Raw genomic sequence first — 26,457 nt, forward strand, 5'->3', positions numbered from 1 at the left:
AGCAGCTCCTCCCCCGGGAGACCTAAAACCAGGCAGCTCCGGGCCCCAAAGGCGTGGCCTCCACACTTGCCACTCGCCATCCTCCTTCTCCCCGCCCACCTCCACTGAGGTCACACTCTACGTCGGCCTTTACTACGCAGGGTTTTGCCCCATCCTTATCTATGGCTCCCCAAGTCCTATCTCTACTCTAGGTTAAGCCATATCCCTGCCTTTACTGTCACCCTCACCCTGTCCCCGCAACCTCTGTCCCACGGTAACACCCCTGCTCTCGGCAAATCCTATATCATGGCACGGGGCGGGAGGAGGAGGGAGGGAGGGAGGATCTATTGTCACCAGGCATGACGGCACACACGTGACCCTCACTGCACTAGAATAGCAACCTTGCATTCGGTGTTTGACTCTGCTCTCTACTTAAATGAGGAAACAAGCACGGGGACTCGAGGCTGGGCCCCTCCGGTAGCGGGGAACGGAGCGAAGTTCACAGATCGCTCTGCGGTTCGGGCTCTTCGCCCCTGTGGTTTCCGCCTAAGCAGCCCCACGGTGGTATTCAGTACTCGGGTCACCCCATCCTCCGCACGACCCGTCCCGTCGGTGGCCGCTAGGTCTTCCGCGCAGACTAAGCCTTCTCTCAGCCCGGGCGGGCCATCCAACCTTGGCGATGGCGACTCCCTCTACAACAGCGCCCCCTCCTGTCCAGCCCGCGGCGCCAACTTTCACCCGCTCCCACGTCCCCGGCGTCCGTCCGAGGGGTGCAGCCACTCCTTCCCACACCTCGAGCCTTCCCGGCTCCCCCGCACTTCGCCTAGAGAACTACTGCCTCACCAGTGTATGAAGAATGCCCCTCAAAACCCACAGCTACTCCCGGCGTGACAAGAAAGGTCCCTTGCTGAGGGAGGAGGGGGAAAGAAGCGACACGCCCTGCGGAGCATTTTCTGATTGGCTCTCCTGAAAGTCCGTCAAGACGGTACTTCCGGCGGAAGAGGACGCGGGAGATTCAAGTGCTGGTGTTTGGGGAGCCGCTGTTTGAGTGGCCGGTGTCCCTTCATGGTTGCCCGGGCTTGTCTGGGTCCTTCGCCTCAGGTGAGAAGCTGAAGAAAGGAGTTCTTGGGGGTTCTAGGTCGAGAGACTCCTTACGAGGTGCCGCAGCTTTGCGCTCCGTATGGATTTCCTTCAGGACTCCGAGCGGTTAAAAAGCACTTTACTGTTGCTGCGGAGCCCCAGAAACCCGGAAAGGAAAGGGCTCGACTTTCAACTGGGACAAAAAAGTATGTCAGCAGGCTACTATGCAGAATAGTGCTAGGTGCTGGCAATGATGTTTTGTTTTTCAGATTAATTGCCCAGAGAGAGTATTTTACCAAATAATGCACGCAATCCAGAAATTGAAACTTTTCTATTCTCCTTGATCTCTTGAATCCACATCTGTGAAACAGATCCATCTCCCCACTGGACACTGCCACTACCATAATCTAGCCTGTGACTGTAGCCTTCCAATTGTTTCCCCTGCTTATCCGTTCTCTTAAGACCAGGAAGATAGGAGAAAAATTTTGACCAAGATACTCACCATTTAACTTGTTTTAGATGCTTTTCTGTTTTCCCGATATTTTAAGTCCAAATTCCTTAACTTAGGTTAAAAGCTCTTTGGCCTTGCTTGCCTCTACAACTTCAGCTCAAGACCTTGCCGTACTGGCACTCACACACACACCCACTCAGGGTGGGAGATGAAACCCTGGATCTCTCTCACACTCTGTCCATGACATACTGAATTATCCCCGAGCTCAGGTTCTCTTACGTGTTCCTCAGAGGCGCCATCCCTTCTAAGTCCCAAACTTCTTTTTATCTCATCCACACCCAGGGCTTGTTCTGACTCACTTGTAGTTTCTTAGTTTGCAAAACCTCTCTGGTTCGTTTTGTTTTATGTGTGTGAGTTAAGATAGGATTTTATACCCAAGGCTGGCCTTGAACTCCTGATCTCCCAAGTACTATATTTATTATAGGTATGTCCCACCAAGGCTGGCCTTGAAGACATTCTTAAAAGCATCTAGGATTTAAAGCGTTCCTTTACCTTGCAAAACTAGATCCTGGAGCTCTCTGTCATTTTTTTATTCGTTCCTCAGATAAATTTCTAAGTACCAGCCATTATGCCAAGAAGAGCTGGGTTGTGGATGACTTCAACTAACAATACAGACTGCTGTCCTAGGGTAAGTACCCCCACCTCCTTTTTTTTGGATAGAATTAAACCGAATAGCAAAATTGAGTATGGAGACCTATATTGATAACCTTAGCACTCTGGAGGCCAAGTCATGAGAATCTCTAGTTTGAAGCCAGCCCAAGATACAAAGAAACTTAAGGACTACAGAGGAAAATCTTACCTTTAAAAAACTGGATCTAGAAATAACCGTGGATCTGGAAAAGCCCCTCTAAAGAATTGATACTAAATTATTGAATATGACATGACACAGCTTGGAAAGGGAAGGAGAAGGGAGGGAGGAGTCCTGGTTATCTAACTACAATAGGTCAGGTTGGGTTTGGCTTGGTTTGGTTTGGTTTTTGAGACAGGCTTTCTTTATGTATCCTTGGCTGGCCTCAGACTCAGAGATCACCCTGCCTCTGCCTCCTGAGTGTGGGATTAAAGGCTTGTACTACCATTTCCAGCTTTGTTTTGTATTTTTGAGAAAGAAGGTGGGGGAGGGGAAATATAAACTATATTGTATGAAATTCTAAGAATAAATATTAAAAAGGAATAAGCTGGACAGGAAGCAGAGGCGGGTGGATCTGTGTGAGTTCAAGGTCAACCTAGTCTACACAGTGAGTTCTAAGATAGCCAGAACTGTATAGAAAGATGCTGTCTCAAAAAAGGGAGGGGGGAATAAAAATGTTGGATATGACATAGTATATTGCGGGAAAGACAGAGAGTCTTAGGTATCTGGCCATACGGCTACTTAGAATAGTATTACTAAACTTGAGAGGATTTTGTAGCAAGAAAGACTTAACAGGATTCCATTTTTGTTATTTATTAAACTTTGAATTTGTGAGACTTCTAAATACAGTTGACTCTCCTGTAAGAAGTGACATATGGAAGTCTTTGCATTGTTTCATTGATACACATTGATGAATAGAACACATTATCACCCTGATCCAAAACTAACTTCCTGTTTCTGAACACAGCATCTTGGTTTGTTTGGTTTTCTTCTCAAATGCTTCCTTCTCCATCTCTGTTAGAAATACCCCAGAAATGATACCAAACATAGAAAAGCTGTGTTGTATGTTCCAAGGCTTTCTTAGTTAATGTTTCAACAGTAGTTTTCAACAATATTTCCCCTTCTGCTGTAAATGTTGTTTCTGCCTTTTGTGAATATCCACCAATCAACCTGAGAAGTTCTTTCTTAGGGACCTCCATCAGATAAACATGATCCCTGACCGTGCCTCAGAGAAGACTGAGCAAAGTTAATTATTAAATTTTTAGTTAGAGTCATTTAGGAAAAGGACAACTATAATGCCAAGATACGGTGTGAGTTTCACGAGATGCTAAACTGTGCTTACAGTGTCTTACTCTGTATGATCCTGTGACTGATTTACATTAATCCAAGGAAGTAATTTATGGGACTTTTGTAACTCCAGTTGTTAAAGCTCTGTGGGGGAACTACACCATAACCAAAGATGCTTCTAATTTATCATGAAACAGAACTGTGTATCAGCTTCTCTCTCTCTCTCTCTCTCTCTCTCTCTCTCTCTCTCTCTCTCTCTCTCTCCCTCCCTCTCTCTCCCTCCCTCTCTCTCCCTCCCTCTCTCTCTCTCTCTCTGCACGTGTGGAGAGAGTTATAACTGCATGTTAAGATAAACTATAAACACAAAGGTATTTAATGAAGGGCCATGGGGGGGGGGGCGTTGTGTTGGTCTTATGAGGTGCACTGCTTAGATTTAGGGGTGTAAAAAGATGCAAGCTTGCTAAAACTCTAAAATCCTAGCTAGAAGTAAGTTAATACATATTTGAAAATCTTCAGAACATATTTACATTGTCAACTTTGGCTTATCAGTTGCTTTGGAGTTTCTGCACTCAGTAAAAAAGGTAAACTAGGTCCCAAGTGAGGGGCTTCTTCCCCTTCTCATAGCCCCACAATTTTTCCTTTCTTTCCTGCCTCCATCAGTATCTCTAAGTGAAGAGGATGCTCTACATGTTAATTGGTCGACCCCTCCCCCCACCATGGCCCTTCTTTAAATACCTTTCTGTTTATAGTTTATCTTAATATGCAGTTATAACTCTCTCCACGGGGGGGGGGGGGGACGAGAGAGAGAGAGAGAGAGAGAGAGAGAGAGAGAAGCTGATACACAGTTCTGTTTCATGATAAATTAGAAGCATCTTTGGTTATGGTGTGGTTCCCCCACAGAGCTTTAACACTAAGTGTATCAGAGCCTTCTTGCCGACTTAGGCGATCTCTAGAAAATTAGTTCTATGTGCGATAGCACTTACACTTTTCTCCCACTCTCCCTCCCAACCTTATTTCTACTTTTATGTGTATGAGATTAGGAGGAACTGATGTTTCCCTTGCATGTTATTAAGTTTCCTACCTAGTATTTTTATTACATTTTTCTTATTATAAAAGCTATACATTTGGGGAGAAATGGCTTAGCTGAACCCTATCTTTCTCCTCACACCTCCCCACCTCCAAGCAAAAACCTGATCAGTCTTCCTCTTCTATTTTCTCATGGTATTATGTACATTTCACTTATATAATTTATCACAGTTACATCATTTTCTGTCAGCTCTTATACTAAAACATAAATCTAGTGACTAGGAAAGAACTGTGTCTTCCTGTCATTGACTTATATACAGCAGCAATTGCCACTTAGCAACTGTACAATATATTACAGTATGTAGATATATTGAGCTTATTAAGTTGGAGCATGTTTTGTTGACCAATAGAGCTGAAAGAAATGTAATACTATATACATCATCCTTCCAAACAAAACAGAAAGAGTCAAAAATTACAAGGCAGGCCAAATATGAAGTTGTTCTCAGGTCTATAATGTTTTCCCAATTTTAGTACTTACTCAGTCCTGGTACTTTATCTGTTAAACACACATTCACTGCAATCCATGTCAAGTAGTATATATATGACAGACTATATTTATCATGATGGAAACTTTATGATTAGACAGAGAAGAACAAACTCCTGACTGAGTACTATATAAATAGTCCTTTATAAAATGAATGAAGTATCTTTTTACCATGTGGGTTTACCAGGTGAAACATCAATTAAAAATAATAAATTGACCTCTTTCCTTTCAATTCTTCAATTTACCTGTAAGTTACAGTGTTTTGTTTTTTAACATACAAATTTGATCCACTAGAGGGCAATAAACCCTTAAATAAAAGGCAACAACCAACCTTAAAATGTAGCAATCATTATTGCGTAATTTAAAAATTAATTACAAAATGCCATGCTTATATTAAGTTTTTCTTGTATTGGTGAATTGTATTATATATATATTTATATAGACAGGCCTGGTGGCACAGATCTGTAATCTCACCTCCTTGGAAGCTGAGTCACGAGGATCACAAATTCCAGCCCAGCCTTACAAGACATCTCAAAAAGGTTGAAAATGTAGCTCAGTGGTAAAATGCTTGCCTAGTATGGATGAGGTCCAGGGTTCAGTCCCTAGTACTTGAGGGGAAAACATGTGTACCACAATACAGCACAGTGTCTTAGTTAAATTATAAATCAACAAATCTTAAGTATTTATGTAATAAAATGTGTAAATAATCTTTCGATGAGGGGAGGAAAAGGTTTATTTGCTTGTCCATCACAGGGAGGCTAAGGCAGGGATCTAGAAGCAGGAACTGAAGTAGAGACTGTAGAGGAACACTGCTTACAGTTTGGCTCTCGGGCTTATATACTTCTCTTTTCCTTATTTTGGTGTGTGTGTGTGTGTGTGTGTGTGTGTGTGTGTGTGTGTGGTGTTGTATTCTTTCCTCTGGTTTGAAAATAAGGTTTCTCTGTGTAGCCCTTATTTTCATGGAACTTGCTCTGTAGACCAGGCTGGTCATGAACTTACTGATATCCACTTGCCTCTGCCTCCCAGGTGCTGGGTTTAAAGGCGTGCGCCACCACTGCCTGGTGCTCAGTTACTTTTCTTAAACAGCAGAGGCCTACCTGCCAAGGAGTGGTACAGCCCACAGTGCATGAAGAATATTTTTGAATGTCCACATAGAATATAGAATTCTGTATTGAACCTCCTTAAGATTGGCCCACAATATAATCACAGTTTGGACTAGGGAGATAGCTCAGTGGGTATCACTGCTTATTGTACAGGCTTGAGGACCTAAGTGCGGATCTACAGCTCCTGTATGAAATGTGGGCGTGGCTGTATGCATGTGTGCAACCTGTGTGCTGGGATTGACAGTTTTGAACTATGTGCTAGAAATATGGAAGAAATGGAAAGCAGCAAAGAAATGTGAAGCATTCAGTAAGGCAGAAGCCAAGAAATAATACCTTTCTGTGTTCCCTTAAGAAATTACTAGAACATAAATACCAAGGAAAGGCAATAAAATAAGAAAAGGGTTCCAGAGAAATGGCTCAGTGGTTAAGAACACTGACTGATTTTCCTGAGGACTCATGTTCGGTTCCTAGCGCCCACGTGGCTGAACTATCAGAGACTCCCTCATGAAGTCTCATCAGCATGGCTGCCTAAACAAGACTGGAACCTGAGCTGCAGCACTAATGATCGGTTTTTGGTGGACCCCCTTTCCTTGTAAATTATATAGTAAACTACTTCCTTTTTAAAGATTTCCTAGGTGGCAAGGAAATCTAGGAATATTCGAATGTGTTTGACAAAACTTTGTAAGCTAATCATGTATACCTAAGGGCCTCAAAACAAGCATAATAAAGGATTAGGGTTTTCTACACTCCCTTTCTGACTGTAGATAGGTGGTCTAAATATTTAACTTATATCTACAAATTTTCATTTTTTAGCTTTGATAGGAATTTTGTTTTTAATTGAAAACAACTTTTGGCCTGGAGAGATGATGGCTTAGTGGTTAAGAGTGCCCGACTGCTCTTCCAAAGGTCCTGAGTTCAATTCCCAGCAACCACATGGTGGCTCACAACCATCTGTAATGGGGTCTAGTGCCCTTTTCTGGTGTGACTAAAGAGAGCAGTGGTGGTGTACTCATATGTATAAAATAAATAAATCTTTTTTAAAAAAAGGAAACAACTTTTTTTCTTACAATATATTCTGACCATGGTGTCCCTTCCTCCATCTCCTAGGCTGGTCCCTCTTCCCCACCCTTCCCACACACCTTTCTCTTTAGAAAACAAACAAGCCCAGAGGCCTAGGATAAAACCAAATATTACTACTTCTAAATAATAATAACAACTGCTGGCAATAAAATGACTCCTATTGACATTCTGCTAATATCTGATCAGTACCTTGCTCAACTATCTCCAGAGAGGCTTCTTCCTGTATCAGATGGGAAGAAAACCCCACTGCCAGATAGATATGCGGAGAAGGAGAAACCTTGGAACACCCCACCATACACAGGATGTTTCCTTCAAATCCCTCCCCTCAGGGCTCAGGGAACCCTGTGGAAGGAGGAAGCAGAAAGAATGTAAGAGCCTGAAAGGGTGGAGGACTAATCTACACGATCAAGTCACTAGTGACATGAACTCCCTGAGGCTAAGAAAGCGTGTACTGGGGATACTGAGGTCCTTTGTTTACTTGTTATAACTTCTAGTTTAGTGTTTTCTTGGAATTACTGAGTATGTAAATGAGCGGATTTCTCTTTCTTGGGCCTTTCTCAGGCTCTGTTCCTTCATTTTGTTTTGTTCAATTCGAATGTGTTAACTTTTGTATTTTATGATTAGAAGCCTGTTTTGTTTTCTAATGAGAAACAGAAAGGGAGTGCATCGCGATGGGAGGAGAGGTAGGGGAGCAGAGGGGAGAAACTGTTATCAGGATATATTATGTGAGAAAAAATATTTGCAATAGAAGGTAGAAATGGCAGAGAGAGAGAGAGAGAGAGAGAGAGAGAGAGAGAGAGAGAGAGAGAGAGAGAGAGAGAGAGAGAAGAGCAAATAAAAAGAATTAAAAAACAGAAAATGCACAAGAAAAGCACATATGTGTATGCATGTACACAAATGCCATAAAAGTTCAGAAACCATAATACACAAACAAAATATCAGTAAGAAAAAATGCCCAAACAGAGCAATATGATACAATATGAATATTGTGTTCATGTTGTGTTAATGATCTACTGCTGGGTATGAGATCTACCGTTAAGTGTAGCTTATATACCTAGTGAGACATCAGTGGAAAAAAAGCAATGAGAAAAATCTTATTTACATGGAAATGAAAATAACTTAAGTCTTGACACAGGCATTTTTTTTATTACTTTTATATTTTTACACTCCAGCCATTACTGCCATTACTGCCCCCTCCTGGTCCGCCCTCCCACAGTTCCTCATCCCACTCCCCCACCCCAGTCCCCAATCCAAGAGGATGTCCCCACTCCCTAACACTGCCACCAGGCCTCTCCACTCGCTGGGGCCTCAACTGTCTCCAGTGATAGGCAAGGCTTCTCCTGAGACAAGACCAGGCAGTCCTCTGCTGTATATGTTGACATATATACAGAGGATTTGTAGAAATCTTTTACAGTTAACACTTTCTGTTAATGATCCTTCAAAAACTATGCCTTACTGAATTTTTTTTTTAGATTTATTTTATGCATGTGAGTACACTATTGCTCTCTTCAGTCACACCAGTAGAGGGCACTGGATCCCATTACGTTTAGTTGTGAGACATGTGGTTGCTGGGAATTGAACTCATGACCTCTGGAAGAACAGTCAGTGCTCCTAACCGCTGAGTCATCTCTCCAACCCTTACTGAATTTTACTATGTAAGAATTTACTGATTCCAGTCCCAGAAACAGATCACATATTTTTGCAAATTGATATAACTCTCTGAAAAAAACAGACTTCTTTATTGAAAGCATTTATTTTATGCTGTGTATGCAGTTAATCATTGAGGGGAAAATGGTAAGTCAATGTACAATTAAAGAATTTAAAATGAAATTATGAATATAGAGAGCATTGCTTTTATATCTTTGGCATGCTTGTATAAACAAGGATTGTAAAACAAACAAAAACAACAAAAACCACCCTGACCTCTTAGAGGTAGCATTCTTATTTGCTAAATGTCTCCTTTCTCTCTTCACATTGTAAAACTCTACTCAATGAAATCTACTAAAGCAGATTACTTTACTAGAAGTTGTGGTTAAATCTACTAACCACAACTTCTGTATCTTTTGTAAAAAGATGAGAACAAGTTAAGTGAGTTCTCTACTAAATTACTAGAATAGACTTGTTGCTCAGAAGTACTTGATTACCATATATGTGTCCCCAAGTTTAATCCCCCAGTACAAAAAAGAAAAGCCAATATATTAACACTGCCTTCACTGATAATGAAGCAAAGATAATATTGACTGATTGGTTTTCATAAGAACTTATTCAGAAGTATGATGAAATTCCAGCTGTAGATTTGGAGAAGTTGTTGATCTTTTAAACAGATATCCTCTGGGAGTCGTGGGAGAATGATATTCGTGTGTGACTTAACATTTGCATTGGACCTCATACTCGTTTTCTTTTGTAGGACAAAGTATAGACACATGACTGGAAGACGGAAGTTCCTTTTTGCCTCAGTACTTGCTCTCCAGAATTCGAGTTTTATATACCCATCTTGTCAAAGGTGCTTCTCTAAGATAATCCTTGAGTCCAAAAGGTAAAAGTAAAAACTGTGTAAGGGGAAATACATATAGACACTTTCTGTGACTCAGGGCAAATGCACACTAAAGTCTCCATAGCAAAACATCAGATTCTCTCGGACAATGTCAAGGTTGGATCTTCTGCTAGTCTTAGAATGACTAGTAGTAGTAATCTAATTTCTAGAGGAAAGTTTTAGGAGTTTTTGTGCGGTCTTTTTTCATGGTCCTCAGCTTATACATATACATATATATAGACTTAGTAGCTGGCACCATGCTTATTAATACATATATAAAATACTTGGAACCAGACATGAATGTATGCTTGTTCCTTAGTGAATGGTTCTCTGCAGCTCAGGCTGTTCTGGAATTCACAGCTCTAGTATGGTAACCATGGTTTCAAAGTCTACAATTTTTTAAGTCATGTCAGTGCTCTGAAACTTTTGCAAGTACTCTGCTGACGTTCAGAATTTCATGTCAAATTCTACTAATCTGTTGTTCAACAACTACAGTGTTTGGCTACATCTGAATGCCATGATAGAATCATTGTTGCCAAGTATAGTTGAGAGCCATATATATATATATATATATATATATATATATATATATATATATACCACCTATCTGTAGAGCAGAAGCGAAGTTAGGTTTGGAGTTCTTTGACAACTTTGTGTCTAGACATAAGATTAAGATGGAGCCAGGCAGTGATGGCGCATGCCTTTAATCCTAGCACATGGGAGGCAGAGGCAGGCGGATTTCTGAGTTCGAGGCCAGCCTGATCTACAGAGTGAGTTCCAGGACAGCCAGGGCTATACAGAGAAACCCTGTCTCGAAAAAGAAAAGAAAAAAAAAAAAAAAGATGGTAGTAATGCCTAATATTAGTTAAATAAAACTAGTGTGCTAATAATTTTCACTTGTCACTTGTCCAGTTTGAATGGAGTATAGGGAGTAATCAGGACCCTTTCTTAAAAATACTATGAAATGAGCTGGGCTATGGTGGCGCACGCCTGTAATCCCAGCACTCTGGGAGGCAGAGGCAGGTGGATTTCTGAGTTCGAGGCCAGCCTGGTCTACAGAGTGAGTTCCAGGACAGCCAGGGCTATACAGAGAAACCCTGTCTCGCAAAAACCAAATCCAAAAATAAATACTATGGAATGCTTTGAGTTCATGCTGCATAAGATTGCAGATAAGTCGCTAACATCTACTGATGGTATGACACTGGGCAAGAAGAAATGTAGATTCGGTGAGTGTAATTACATGTTTGTAACGTACAATTCATGACATATATGAGGAATTCTAAAATGGCACCCATTTTTGCTGATAATCTTTTACAAGTATACTTTTCCTATTGCAGTAAATCATGATGGTTAACAATGGAGCCAGAATGCTTGAGTTTGATATGACCCCTGCCCCCTTTTGTTTGGATAGCAAAAGATTAAGATAAGGTCTTATTCTGTGGCCTAGGTTGGCCTGACACTCACTGACTATCTTAAGCTAACCTCAAACTTGTAGCAGTCCTCCTATCTAAGCATCCCAAGTAGGGAGAGTATAAATAAGCATTGGCTATTATATCCACAACTATCTCAGTTATAGCTGTGTAGTCTTGCCTAAATCACTTACATAGTTTGGGCCTAAAACTGGACCAAAAACATCTACCTCTTGGAATTTTTATTTGGATCAGATAAGTTACTATATGTAATATACACAGAACATTTATATAGTATCAGTAACATAGATGTAATATACAGATGTAAAATATTATTCAAACTTTAGTCTTTTCCAAGTGAGCTAGAATATCATTATATAACCCAGTTGGCTTTGAACTTGTGATCCTTTTGCCTCCGTTTCCCAAGTACTAGAATCACAAGCCTACATCACTGTACCTGACAGACCAAGGATTTCTCTTAAAGATCTTTCACAAAACTTGTGTTGAATAATACTACCACTGTTAGCTCTTTAGATTAGTGCTACCAGTTTATACAATTTATGTTTACTGTGTGCTAGGCATGATGCTAGAAGCTTTGCAGACATTATATCTCTTTAATAGATTTATATGAAATGGAAGCTGTTGTTGATAACCAAATTTGTAGACAACTGAAGCTTAGAAAAGTGAAGTGACTTGCCTCAATCACACACTCAGCTAGTTAGGGACAAAACCATTCAAGGCTAAACATGTGACTATGGCTTACATTCACAGTCAGCACATTACCTCTGACCAGTGCAGTTTATATTCATTTCCCACTTAAAACCCCAGGAAAAGAGCTCCAACTGGATTGTTTTAGATGTATAAAACCCAAGCACGTGGTCCTTACCTGGGGAAATGTAATTCACTGGAAAGTAGCCTGTGCTTGTTCATATTAAACTGATAACACCACAAAACACAAGTGTGGTGCTTAACCTTTTCTGTTTTCACTTCGCTTTCCCTTTTCCTTAGTAGAAATCAGCCAACATAGAATACAGAAATTCTTCTCTTTTATTACACACTTCTTTAGCCACCAAGTTTGTAATGAGGTCCCTTATCATAACCACTGCAGATCCTATTTCAACTCCAGATCCTTAGCAATGACAGCCATAGTAGATGTTTTGTATTTTGTGGAAACAACTTTTAATCTTCTAGATGAAAGAGTAAGAAATATTTCAAGTACATCCTCGGGGCTAAGGAGATGAGTCAGTAATGTATTTGCTGTGCAAACATGGGAATACCAGGATCAGAGTTCAGAACCACACACCGTGCTCTGTAAAAAGAAGTTGTATGCTATAGTACCAGTCCAAGGAAGCAGAGCAGGTGCCTGTAGCTTGCTGACAGGGAGTATTGCTGATCAGTGAATTCTGGATTCAATGAAAGACTCTTATCTCAAACCAAAATAAAGTATTCCTCTCTTATGCTGTGGCTGTATACAGAAGCAACCTTGGGAGTGTTTGTAGCCTGTTGCCTATATGGGTTTCCCTAAGGGACCCTGAAGACACTGATAGTCATATCTCTTATCTCAATGCTGTCCCAGTTTAGCCTCCAGACAGGTATGTTGAGAAATTCCTGGGGCACAGTGGCTAGGGTTTACACTGCCCAGGTCATTTACATCCACACCAAGCTGGAGAATAAGGAACATGTGATGGACACCCTGCATGGAGCCAAGATCAAGTTCCCTGGCTGCCAAAAGAGTCCACATTTCCAAAAAGAGGGACTTTACCAAATTTAATCCCAATGAATTTGAAGGCTACCACAGGTAGCCGAAAAGCAGCTCATCCTGGTGGCTGTGGGGTCAATCATATCTTCAGTGTTATCCCCTGGACAAGTAGCAGGCCCTGTGCTCCTGAAGGCTTAAGTTAGGGAGCAATAGAGTAAGACACCAACAGCAAGCAACTTCTATCCTCCAGAGATATCCACACACATACAAATACAGAAACATACAAACACAGTCTTACAACATCATGGCAGCACTCTGGGGAGAGAGATTAGAGTAGTAGTATCTCTAAGTGTAACAGTAGGTAGTCTCTGAAGACCTCACAGCATCTTCATCCTTGTATCAGGAATCTAAGTTGGCTTTCAGTTGGAAGACTTCTATGAAACAAAGAAAAGACATTCATATAGAAGTCACTTAAGTCCTTTATATATAAGTACTTAGCTAGCAAGTGTGTACATGCACACTCAGTGTAACATATAATGTATAGTGTCCCAAAATTATAAATAAGATATTTAGCCACATAAGCTGTCTATACTATGTGTCATAAATATACCCAGGTCAAACATGCAGATTGTCTCCTGAGTAACTTAATAGGACAAATAAGTTTCCCCTTTAGTCTACGATCTATCTCACTCGGGTTTCTTTGCCTGACTGAAAATGAGACTCATAGTTTATTGTGAGGCACTGTTATTCCTGGAGAGACCTGAAGAAATGTCTACTCAGCCCAGATAGGGAACTGATGACAGACCAAAGTCAGGACTCCACAAAAGTCCAGCTTGGTGAGCCAATGGATTTTACTGGGGTAACGTAGGGGAATGTGGGTGAGCAAAATGTCTGCAGCAAAATGCCTCAAAGACAGCTATATCTCTGAAGGCTACCCTAGCATGGATGCAAGCTGGGAACACGGGGCACACTTCACAGCATGCAGTCGCCCAGAAGATTGAAGAGTATCCCTTCCAGGCAGCTCAGCCGGTCTGAGACTTACCCCAAGGATTTAAGTGAGGGTCTTTATTTGAATGTACTTTCTGCGCCCTTGATTTTCCACCAGTCTCACATGGGAGCTTGTTAGAAATACAGTAACTGTAGTCTTGACTCAGACTTAGGAGTCACAGTTTTGATTTTAACTGGATCCTCAGGTAATTGTTATACTACTAAAGTTTGAGAGGTTCTAATCTCTATTCTACCACATTAATACTTCTTTATTTCCATCCCACTTCTTTGCTAAAAGATGAAGAACTATATGAATAAATGTCTTCGGTGTAGTTGTGTTATAATAGTCTATGTAGTCTACCCATGCTATGCATATGTGCCGTAAAACAAACAGGCCTTCATTTTGTCAAGCTGTCACTGCTGTGCTATGTACCAATAATCGTGGTTTGTTTTTCTAATGGCTGTGATGAGAAAAAGAAAACTAAGAATTTCAAGATAAGAAACTGAAGCTTCAGATTTGAGTCAGTTCATTGCCACCTTGGGCAAAAATTCAAACTAAGTTCCCTATTTGTAAAGAAAATACACAAGGAATTAAATGATGTGTGTGAGAAACCTTTATAAATGCAAAATATTGGTGGGTATTGATTAAGATTTGCCAGGAAGATTATTATGTGTATTCCAAAAAGTTCACACTGCTACACCTTGGCACATATTTTAAAAACATAAGTTTATGTTCTACTGAATCCGTGTCCTTTGTTCTATGGCCATCTTATAGCACTCGAGACATATGAGTGGATTCATACAAATTCATCTCTAGAGTTGAAAAAGTAATAATAATTAGCACAGATCTATATGATAGTGTTGAATCATTTCAAAATCTAAGGAGCATGGACTGTACCTAATAGCTCCCTGGAAGCAATCAATTTTCTGAAGCCATCATTCACACTAATCTCTGTTTCTGCTTTGCTACGCTTTAAAGCAAATTATTAGCAACTTAAAAAATAAGAGTCTAGTATCTGATTGCCATGTTTTTTCCCTTCCTTCCTACCTTCCTTCTTTCTTTCCTTCCTCCCTCCCCCTTTCTCTCTCTCTCTTTCTTTCTTTCTTTCTTTCTTTCTCTCTTTCTTTCTTTCTTTCTTTCTTTCTTTCTTTCTTTCTTTCTTTCTTTCTTTCTTTCTTTCTTTCTTTCTTTTTTACTTTACATCCTGATCACAGCCTCCACCTCCTCTCAGTCCTACCCTCACACTCCCTTCCCCCCATTCTCCCCTTCTCAAAGATTTGGAGCCCCACCCCCCAAGGATATCCCACTACCTTGGCACATCAAGTCACAGCAGGACTAGGAACATCCTCTCCACTGAGGCCAGACAGGGCAGCACAGCTAGGGAAAAGGAATCCAATGGCAGGCAACAAAGTATGAGACAGCCTCCACTCCAGTTGTTGGGGGTCCCACATGAAGACCAAGCTGTACAACTGCTACATATGTGTACAGGGCCTAGGTCCAGGCCATGTATGCTCTTTAGTTGGTGATTCAGTCTCAATGAGCCTCCATGGGCCCAGGTTAGTTGACTGTAGGTTTTGTGTTCTTGACCTCTGGCTCCCTCTGTCCTCCCTACCAGTCTTCCACAAGATTCCCTGAGCTCCCCCTATGTTTGGTTGTTGTATTATTGTGCAGATGTGTATTCCGAATCTGTTTCCACCAGCTGCTGGATAGAACCTCTCAGAAGACAGTTATGCTAGGCTCCTGTCTACAAGCAGAGCAGAGTATCACTGATAGTGTCAGGAGTTGGTTGTCTCCCATGGGGTGGGTCTCACATTGGGCCAGTCATTGGTTGGCAATTCCTTCAATTCTGCACCATATCCCTGCACATCTTGTAAACAGGTCAAATTTTGGGTCCAAGGTTTTGTGAGTGGGTTGGCTTCCCACTGCTTCCACTTGAAGTCCCACCTAGCAACAGGAGGTGGCCACTTCAAGTTCTGTATCCACCACTGATAGGAGTCTCAGACAGAGTCACCTGTCCCAGGTCTCCTGTTCATTCTAGAGATGCACCACCATCACCAATTTCCATTCTCTCAGAGCCCTCCTTCCCCACACCTGATACTCACCTCCCATTCCCCTACCCATCTCCTCTCCCACCTAGTTCCCTCCCTCCCTCCCTCCCTCCACCTCCAATTCCCCTTCTGAATGACATTCAAGCACCCTCCCTTGAACCCTCTTTGTCACCTATCTTCTTTGTAGCATGATTATCCTGTAAGTGAATATATACCATGTAAGTCTTTCTAGGTCTAGGTTACCTCACTCAGGATGATATTTTCTAATTCTATCCATTTGCCTGCAAATTTCATGATGTCCTTGTTTTTAATAGCTAAGTAATACTCCATTGTATAAATGTACCACCTTTTTTTTAATCCATTCCTTGATTGAGGATCATCAAGGTTGTTTCTCGTTTCTGGCTATTACTAATAAAGCTGTATAATTAACATAGTTGAGCAGGTATCCCTCTGGTATGATGGAGAATCTTGGGTATATACCCAGGACTTGTGTCATTTGGTCTTGAGGTAGAACTACTCTCAATTTTCTGACAAACTGCCAAATTGATTTCCAAAGTGGTTATACAAGTTTGCACTTTTACCAACAATGGAGGAGTGTTCCCCTAGCATCTTTGCCATTATATGCTGTCAATTGAGTTTTTGATCTTAGCCATTCCGATGGGTGTAAGATGGAATCTCAGAGTTGTTTTGATGTACATTTCCCTGATACTAAGGATGTTGAGCATTTTTCTTTAGGTGCTTCTCAGTCATTAGAGATTCTTCTGATGAGAATTCTCTGTTTAGCTCTGTACCTCACTTTTTGGTTTTTTTGAGACAGGTAGCCCTGGCTGTCCTGGAACTCACTCTGTAGACCAGGCTGGCCTTGAACTCAGAACCCACCTGCCTCCTAAGTGCTGGAATTAAAGGCGTGTGTCACCACCCGCTCAACTGTACCTCACTTTTAAATTGAATTATTTAGTTTGTTCATATCTAATTTCTTAAGTTCTTTATATACTTTAGATATTAGTCCTCTGGCAGATATAGGGTTGGTGAAGATCTTTTCCCATTCAGTAGGCTGCCATTTTATCCTATTGATGGTGTCCTTTGCCTTACAGAAGCTATTCAGTTTCATAAGGTCCTATTAAATAATCGATTTTAGTGCCTGAGCTGTTGGTGTTCTGTTCAGGAAGTCATGTCCTGTACCAAAGCATTCTCTCTTCTGGTAGATTTAGTGTGTCTGGTTTTATGTTGAGGTCTTTTAATCGACTTGGATTTGAGTTTTGTGCAGAGTAATAAATATGGGTCTATTTGCATTCTTCTATATGCAGACATCCAATTAGACCAGCACCATTTGTTGAAGATGCTTTCTTTTTTTCCATTGTATGGTTTTTCCTTCATTGTCAAAAATCAAGAGTCTATAGGCATGTGGGTTTATATCTGGGTCTTCAATTCTATTTCATTGATAACCTGTCTTTTTATGCCAGTGCCATGTAGTTTATTACTATTGCTCTAATTATAGCTAGAAATCAAGGATGGTGATACTTCCAGAAATTCTTTTATTATACAGGATTGCTTTGGCTATCCTGGGTTTTTTGAAGTTGAGAATTGCTCTTTCAAGGTCTGTAAAGAATTGTATTAGAATTTTGATGGGGAATCGCATTGAATCTGTAGATTGATTTTGGTAAAATGGCCATTTTCACTATGTTAATCCTACTGATCCATGAGCATGTTAGATCTTTCCATCTCTGATATCTTCTTTTTTTCTTTTTTTCTTTTTTTCTTTTTTTTTTTTCTTCAGAGACTTGAAGTTCTTGTCATACAGTTCTTTAACTTGATTTATCAGAGTTACACCAAGATATATTATTTCTGGCTATTGTCAAGGATACTTTTCTAATTTCTTTCTTAGGCCATTTATCATTTGTATAAAGAAGAGCTACTGGTTTTTGTTGTTGTTGTTGTTGTTGTTGTTTTGTTCTGTTTTGAGTTAATTTTGTATCTAGCCATGTTGCTGAAGGTGTTTGGCAGCTGTAGTTCTCTGGTAGAATTTTTGGGCTACTTATATATACTATCATAGTATCATATCTGCAAATAGTGACTTTTCCCTTTCTAATTTGTATCCCCTTGATCTCCTTTAGTTGTCTTATTCTTCAGGTACCACAAACTAAAGCAGGAAAATACCACCTAGGCCTATAGCTCAGTGGTGAAGAAGCCTAGCATACAAATAAGTAGAAGCAGAAGTTATAATTATTACAGCAATAAAAGGGAGACTAATACATTAGTGTTCACTTAATTTTTTGTCTAGTTTTGTCTTACCTCTGCATTGGATTTTATATGCAAGGTCCTCAAGATTTTAGAAATTAGTAACCAAGTCCAAGTAGTATAGAATGAGATTTATACTTGATTTGTATTTTAAACTTTGAAGTCTAGTTTTTTATTATCTAATATTCTTAATATATCCTGATTAGAGTAATTTTTAGGAGTTGGAGAGGTCATAACTCTGGCCCCAGGACATTTAATACCTCTGTTCTCAAAGGGTACCTGTATCACATGCCCAATACAGGTACAAACACATACATATAGTGAAAAATAAATCTTTTAAAAATAATAATTTTCAGGACTTTAAGAAAAATACAAATAAATTATTGGTGTATAACTATATAAAAAGTATTCTTTTGTTATACTGTTTCCCATCATTTCTTAGCAGTTTGGTATTACTTAAATCCACAAAGAAGCTCATTAACCTAGGTGTAGTAGTTCGTGAATGTATTCCCATCCTCCTGGAGGAAGAAGTGAAGGATCTCCAGAGTTTCAAGCTGCCCGTCGCTCCATAGCCGTGGGGTTCAGTTAGGTCAAACACCTGTCTCTGGAGGAGAAAAAGGTTGTTAGCTAGAAAGAACTGAAGAATTGAATTTGCTACAAATATTTTTATGCAAACTGTTCTAAATTTGGACAACTCTGTGCTTTTTCTCCCTCTTTGCTAGGTTTACTTGTCCCAAATGTGGCTCTACTGGTGATGCTGGAAGTACCAATTACAGATACAAACTGTCCTTGAAAGTGGCAGAATCCAGCAAACTATTTGTCATTACTGTATTTGGGAGCTGCTTAGATACATTTTTTGGACTTACTGCCACTGGCTTATACAGGTAAGAATCTTTAAAGTTTTTTTTAACCTGTTTGTCCATCATGTATCTGGAAATACATGTATTGAAAGTACTTGTCATTTACTGGAAAGAAACCCCTCTATCTCAGGCCATCAATTTCCTTAAAAGATATGTACTGGAAAATGAAATTTAATCAAAAATACATGATCATGTTTTAAGTTTGGAGCAATTATTCTGCAATTAAAATATAATAAAAACTCTAATCCAGGTTAGGCACTTTGCAGATTCATCCCTTGAATTTTACCTAATCACAGCCTTGAGACATTAATAATCAATACAAGTGAAATATTTTCTCATTGTCAACCTTCTTCCCTCTTCACCTAGTCATTTTTCAGGAAAAAACCATGTGCTCATGTCATTGTACATCAGGGCAAACTGAAAGAAAGGGACCCCAGGTCCACAAAGAAGACCACTTTTGCCACAGCTGCTTTTGCTTACCCTTAGTGTAACTGTGGGCTCTGAAGATTAAGTAAGCATCTACTTTTTTTGTGTGTGCTAGTCTACCTCTAGGCTTCCTCCCCAGACCTTGCAGGCGTCTGTTCACTTTTCATACGTTGGGTTGAGGAGGCGGGGCTTAAATATTTTTTTCCTTTTGTGCTGTAGGAACCAAGTAGGAACAAATTGTGATGATCATACTTTTTTTTCTCTGTATGTAACTGACAAGGTTCATGACATATTTGAAAATAATTGTGTCTTCTGATTTTACTGCAGGGTAAAATTTCAATGCTTACCACTTTATTTTCTTTTAAAGGTACCTTGAGGATTCTACTAAAAGCCTAGAAACCCTGGACAGTGGTAGAACTCAGAGCCTATTGGCCATAGCAGTAGAAAAGTGTTTTATTGGACAAAGCTTTGTGTTCGGAGTAACGGTAATTGAAGCATCTTTCTTTTGAATGTCTTCTGTACTGAAAGGATTGTGATTTCCCAAGTTGTTTTTAGAAGTTACATAGATAGTAAAGCCTGTAGAAACACTTGAAAGTATAAAAAATAGTTTACATGTGATATATTTAAACATTATATGTACCGCTGCCTATTTCAAAAGCCAAAGAAGTTCAATTCAATGCTTTCAGAGCTTTAAAAGGGGAGTTTATTATGAATTAGAAAAACTATTAGATATTTCATTTTGGAAGATTACTTTTTTTACTCTAAATTCTAAACAAATTACCTAACATCTATGTCTTCTATAAAAGGAGAGAAACAACCTTAAAGGTAAATATCTGAATATTGATTAAAAATAGATTAAAGCCTGTTGTGGTGATGCACACCTTTACTCCTAGCACTCAGGAGACAGAGCCAGTTGGAACTGAGTTCAAGGCCAGCCTAATCCACAGAGTAAGTTCCAGGCCAGCCAGGGCTATATAATAAGACCCTGACTCAAAAAGAATAAATTCAGAAGAATGTTTTAAAATACATAACAGTAGCAAGTTACTTCTCTGAACTAAGGACAGACATTACATGTGCTAGTCTACCACTAAGCTTCCTCCCCAAACCTTGCAGGCATCTGTTCACATTTGATATGTTGGGTTGAGGAGGCGGGGCTTAAATATTTCCAGGCCAGCCAGGAAGTGTACTAACTCTGAAGGAGTAGTAACAAACTGATCTAAACTAAAAAGTAGAAATGGGAATTTGATTATACTCTAAATGGAATGTGATAGCACTACCAACTGGGCACTAAGGAAAACCCAAAGACAAAGATAAACCAAGAGCTAAGAAACTTCACTTTGTTAAAATATTACATAATTTACTTCCCTTTTTCTGTCCTTTCTTTCACAAATATAATAGTATCATCATTTATAACAGAATAACTAATGTTTGCTAAGTTTTATGTGATTGTATTGTGGTTAATCAAATCATCTTTATTTCATAAATGAGACAAATAAGGCATGGAGGGGTTAGGAGGCATATCTAGGGCCCCAGCATTCCTAGAAACTGCCAAAACAAGGATTTGACGATAAGTCTCTGCCTAAGTTCATAGTCTTTGATATGTGCTATTCTTTCAGTAATAGTAAAGGAGTTTGAGTTGCAGGGATTATCATTATATCTCTCATAACCTTTAAATTCCTCCTTCTTGTTTCTTCCTTGAGCTTTAAGAGAAAGTTATTTTGTTCTCATTTAAATTCCTTCACTTCTTTCCTAGAATTTTGAAGGTGTATGTGGACATGAGGCACATCCCGGTAACTTTCAGCAGCCTTGCTGTAAGCGCAGAGAAGTCAGAACACTCACAGCTTCCCAGATGGTTCGGCCTGACCCACATGTTACAGGCTTTACTGTCATTGACTATTTACATCCACTTTTACACAAGAAACACCACTGTGGCTCTCAGGAACATAGCAGCCAGTCACCCACTTCAGATTACTGGGACAGTGATCTTTTTTTTTTTTTTTTTTTTTTTTTTTTTATTTATTTTTTTTTTGTCTTTTTTTTTATTTGATATAATTTATTTACATTTCAAATGATTTCCCCTTTTCTAGCCCCCCCCCACTCCCCGAAAGTCCCGTAAGCCCCCTTCTCTTCCCCTGTCCTCCCTCCCACCCCTTCCCAGTTCCCCGTTCTGGTTTTGCCAAATACTGTTTCACTGAGTCTTTCCAGAACCAGGGACCACTCCTGCTTTCTTCTTGTATCTCATTTGATGTGTGGATTATGTTTTGGGTATTCCAGTTTTCTAGGTTAATAACCACTTATTAGTGAGTGCATACCATGATTCACCTTTTGAGTCTGGGTTACCTCACTTAGTATGATGTTCTCTAGCTCCATCCATTTGCCTAAGAATTTCATGAATTCATTGTTTCTAATGGCTGAATAGTACTCCATTGTGTAGATATACCACATTTTTTGTATCCACTCTTCTGTTGAGGGATACCTGGGTTCTTTCCAGCATCTGGCAATTATAAATAGGGCTGCTATGAACATAGTAGAGCATGTATCCTTATTACATGGTGGGGAATCCTCTGGGTATATGCCCAGGAGTGGTATAGCAGGATCTTCTGGAAGTGAGGTGCCCAGTTTTCGGAGGAACCGCCAGACTGCTTTCCAGAGTGGTTGTACCAATTTGCAACCCCACCAGCAGTGGAGGAGTGTTCCTCTTTCTCCGCACCCTCTCCAACACCTGCTGTCTCCTGAATTTTTAATCTTAGCCATTCTGACTGGTGTAAGATGAAATCTTAGGGTTGTTTTGATTTGCATTTCCCTAATGACTAATGAAGTGGAGCATTTTTTAAGATGCTTCTCCGCCATCCGAAGTTCTTCAGGTGAGAATTCTTTGTTTAACTCTGTACCCCATTTTTTAATAGGGTTGTTCGGTTTTCTGGAGTCTAACTTCTTGAGTTCTTTATATATATTGGATATTAGCCCTCTATCTGATGTAGGATTGGTGAAGATCTTTTCCCAATTTGTTGGTTGCCGATCGGGACAGTGATCTTAACAGCATACAGGGCTCTGGGAGTACATCCTGTTTCTCGGAGTCTAGTAGCAGAGAGGATTTTTTCAGATTCTGGCAGCCATCTCTTGAACTGACTTCTACTGATTCACAAATAACATCTAATGATGACTTTCCAGCTTCAGAACAAATCATGGCCAGTGGTACTCCTAACCAAAACAGACACTGCATCTCCTTTTCTGAGGTCACTACTTCTAAGAACTGCCATGATTCCCTTCAGAGTTTATGGAGCCTTGTTTCTTGTATGGACAAGAATAATACAACAGGAAAGTTGGGTGAAGAATTAGGTTTACAGAGTCCAATTTGCAGCAGACTGTCTGACTCTAATTTTTTCCCTTCACAAATGCAAGAACCCTTCGAGGAACGTAATTCAGAATGCTATAGTAAAGCAGAAAAAAATGATTATTCCCAGAGTGAAATCCCATGTTACCAGCATCATGAAGTAAATACTACCCCCATCCTTCAACAGGGGTCTTCTGCATTTTCATTGTCGTCACTGAAACCCGAAGAAACAGCGAGTGCTTCCCAGAACTCTGACTCCTTGGCTTGGGATGATCTACCATTCTCTGAAAGCCTGAACAAGTTTCTAGCAGTTGTTGAAAGTGAGATTGCTGTAACTGAGATAGATGCTAAGAATGGAAAACAGGGCATGAATAAAAGCCACAAAAACTACAGCAGATTATCATTGACTCCGTGGAGAAATTCTAGAGCCTTGAATACACCGCCTTTCGGCTTCAGATCATCACAAGCAATGATAAATGAAGACTCTAGGAAAGAGTCTTTCTTTTCCAACTGTAAGTCTAATTCAAGTCCTCAAATTCAAAAAGAATCAAAACCAGACAAGATAGAAGAGGCTGTCTCTATAGGCAGTAATAGAAGTGATATCTCTGAGTATTTTCTATCAGATACTTGCTCATTAGCTCTGTTTACATCTCCAGAAGATATAGAAGCCTCTGTTACCCAAAAGAGGACTAGTGGGATCCTGCAACAAAGGAGTGCAATTTCATGCGGGCCCAGTGACTCAGTAAGTGACTGTTCTGATCTCAATAACAGCTATTTTACTGAATGTGGAGAAAAATCACATTCAGGAACAAAAGGAAAAGTGGCCATACAGAACTGTTCTAAAAAATACAGTGATATTTCTGATCTTCACAAATTAGAAGATAAGTGGAATTATAGATGGCCGCAAAAGCAAGATGACAATTTCACAATATGCCGGAAACTAACATATCCTTTAGAGACTGTTTACAGTAGCCCAAAAAGTATAAATACATTGAAAGAAATGCCTTACAGGCCTAGCAATAATAACTTAACACAAACTTCTTCTGCTGATCATGAAGGTAGCTACAATGCTTCTGCTGATCTTTTTGATTATATTGCTAAAGATAAGGACATTGGAACAGAAATTATCAAAATACCACAGAGTATCTTACCACTGGAAGCATCTTGCTCAGAAAATTATCCTATAAATGAGAACTGCAGCCAGCCTTCACAAAAACTATCCTTGCAAAGCATATCACCTTCAAGGTATCCAAGACCAAGGTCTCAATCAGACTCAGAATGTGATTTTGAAGAAAGCCAGGACTTTGTTCCATGTTCACAGTCAACTCCAGTTGCTGGCTTCCACCGAAGGATTTATGGCTTAAATGGTGCTTCTAAAATACTGCCTTCCTTATATTCAAATCTTAATGTCAACTATAAAAACACAAACATTTCTCCTCTAACTGGCAAATATCAAGCTACCCCAACCTGCCCAAAGAATGTAAAAACATTTAGCCAGAAACCCAAAAGTAGTCTTATATCTAGTTTGACACAACCAAAGGTTTTCAACCACTGCCCTGCTGCTGAGAGCCTTGAAAATGATGTGGATGAATGGGTCCCCCCTACTACTAAGAAAGTAGTCATTTCAGATATTCTTGGATTCAGAGTCATGTGTTTAAGAAAATGCCTTGCTGTCCATTATTCCCCTGACCAAAAAGAGTTACCAAGGAAAAAAATAATAAAAGGAACACATAAAACCAACATTTAATTAAGAAGTTAAAGACTATATTTATACCAATAGTTGCAAAAGCAAAATTGTCCTAAGTGTGATTATAAATGATCAGGCTGAAAATAGCATAAGCCCATTTAGGGATGGCTTTTCAGAAATCAAATGGAAGCTGCCTTCCATTTTCATAATACTTTCAGTGTCTGATACAAAAAGCACTTGGTCACCAAAAGTATTTTCATATAAAGTCATACGAACCCAGTTCCCAGAAATTTTAGGTAATGACAAATCTGCTTGGGAATTTTTGCTTTCACTGATACAGAGAGCAGGGTTTCTATTTTGAATACTTACAGAAAGTCATTAATAGAGAATGGACTGTACTGAGTGCTGTTGAATCTTTCAAGGTTTCCACCATGGCCTGTTCTTCTCTAGAATACTATGATATATATAACTGAGCACTTTTCCTTACATTGACTGTATCAATATGTTATTTCTGTATTTAAAGATGTTTATTAAAATATAGATATCCAGAAGTAAAGTCTTCACAAACCAAAACATCTTTTTTGTCATAATTTTTAATTGATTATTTGGAAATTTCACACACACCATACTCTTAGATCACACTCACTTTCCAGTTCTTCCAGGTCTGCCTGCTACCTTTGTGACCTATCCCCCAGTCCCCACCAAAACGAAAAAAAAAAAAAAAAGCAAGTCTAGATAGATTGTGTTGCCTATATAGTCACTGGAGTATGGTCACACTCCCACTCATCTTCCACTTAAAGAAAACATAGTATCTCCCCACTCACACCCCTGTCAGAAGCCCTCAGCTGTGGAGAGCTCCACTTCAGCATCTTTATCACAACTTTTAAGAGATCTCTTCCTTACAGGTTTCCTGTAAGCTGTTACTATTTTTTGGGTGGGTAGGTGGGGTGGTTGGTCACCAAAGCCTGCTATGTTCCTCTTTCTCAACTGAGTCTGCAGTCATTGATGCCACTGCACAAGCAGCTTCCTGTCCTTTACGGTCCTCCTCGGAGCATGGCGCATGGGCTTCCTTCCACATAAACTAAAATAGCTTTAACTGTAACCTAAAATAACTGCTCAGCCACAGGGCAGCGGGGGGTGGAATAGTGCAAGGTTTTAATCCAGGCACTCAGGAGGCAGAGACAAGTAGACCTCTGAGATCAAGGGCAGTCTAGTTTTACAGAGCAAGTTCCAGGATAGCCACCACTACACAGAGAAACCCTGTCTCAGAAAAGAGGGGTGGGGGAAGGATGGGTCACAACCTCTAGGCTCTGGTTGTACCACAAGGCTAGCTAAAAGGTAATGAATCCTAAAGTGTTTTGGGCTGTTGAATAACACAGGCACCAGCATTGCAGTACTATACAGGAAGTGCAGTGGTGCAAATGTATGTCTTTTACATGAAGATTAAAAGCTAACCACTTGGTACGAAAGTACTAAGAGCATTTTCAGTGTTTTTCACGATTAATATTCTGATCTTGGAATTCTTAATGATGAGAATGTTGCTTTGCATAAATGCATAGGATAAACTGACAAGTATTTTTAAGGTCATTTCAGAGATGATTGGAAATTCTAAACAAATTCAAAACTAAAATTCATCTAACAGTCTGGTGGAATGCAAGGCTCTGGAGAGAAATGACTGGCTAATATCACTTGCTCCACAATTATGAGGATTAGAATTCAGATCTCATCACCCACACAATCCAGGTTTCCTATAGCTCCTGTAACACACAGCCCTTCCTAGTCCTTGAAACGATACACATGCATGTGCATACACTACAAAGATGCATAAAAAACAAATATTTTTGAAAATCAGAAACCCAAGTTTCAACAGTTTTTTAAAATTAAACATTTTACAGGCAGTGGTGGTGCATGCCTTTAATCCTAGCACTTGGGAGGCAGAGGCAGGCGGATTTCTGAGTTCGAGACTAGCCTGGTCTACAGAGTGAGTTCCAGGACAG

The 26,457-nt window shown here is 39.9% G+C and overlaps 1 protein-coding gene and 1 pseudogene across 1 annotated transcript; both read left to right on the top strand.

Moving 5' to 3' along the window:
- Positions 1 to 945: 945 nt before the first annotated feature.
- Positions 946 to 25,026, top strand: Ddias (DNA damage induced apoptosis suppressor). The gene is made up of 7 exons (XM_052158556.1): positions 946 to 1,080; positions 2,115 to 2,198; positions 9,646 to 9,774; positions 18,876 to 19,037; positions 19,807 to 19,924; positions 21,193 to 21,407; positions 22,456 to 25,026. The coding sequence occupies exons 3-7, from the start codon at positions 9,662 to 9,664 to the stop codon at positions 24,518 to 24,520; spliced, it is 2,673 nt and encodes an 890-aa protein (XP_052014516.1). The 5' UTR covers positions 946 to 1,080; positions 2,115 to 2,198; positions 9,646 to 9,661; the 3' UTR covers positions 24,521 to 25,026.
- Positions 12,622 to 12,723, top strand: LOC127676507 (uncharacterized; annotated as a pseudogene).
- Positions 25,027 to 26,457: the final 1,431 nt, after the last annotated feature.

This window comes from Apodemus sylvaticus, chromosome 1 (genome assembly GCF_947179515.1).
Source record: "Apodemus sylvaticus chromosome 1, mApoSyl1.1, whole genome shotgun sequence".
NCBI lineage: Eukaryota > Metazoa > Chordata > Mammalia > Rodentia > Muridae > Apodemus > Apodemus sylvaticus.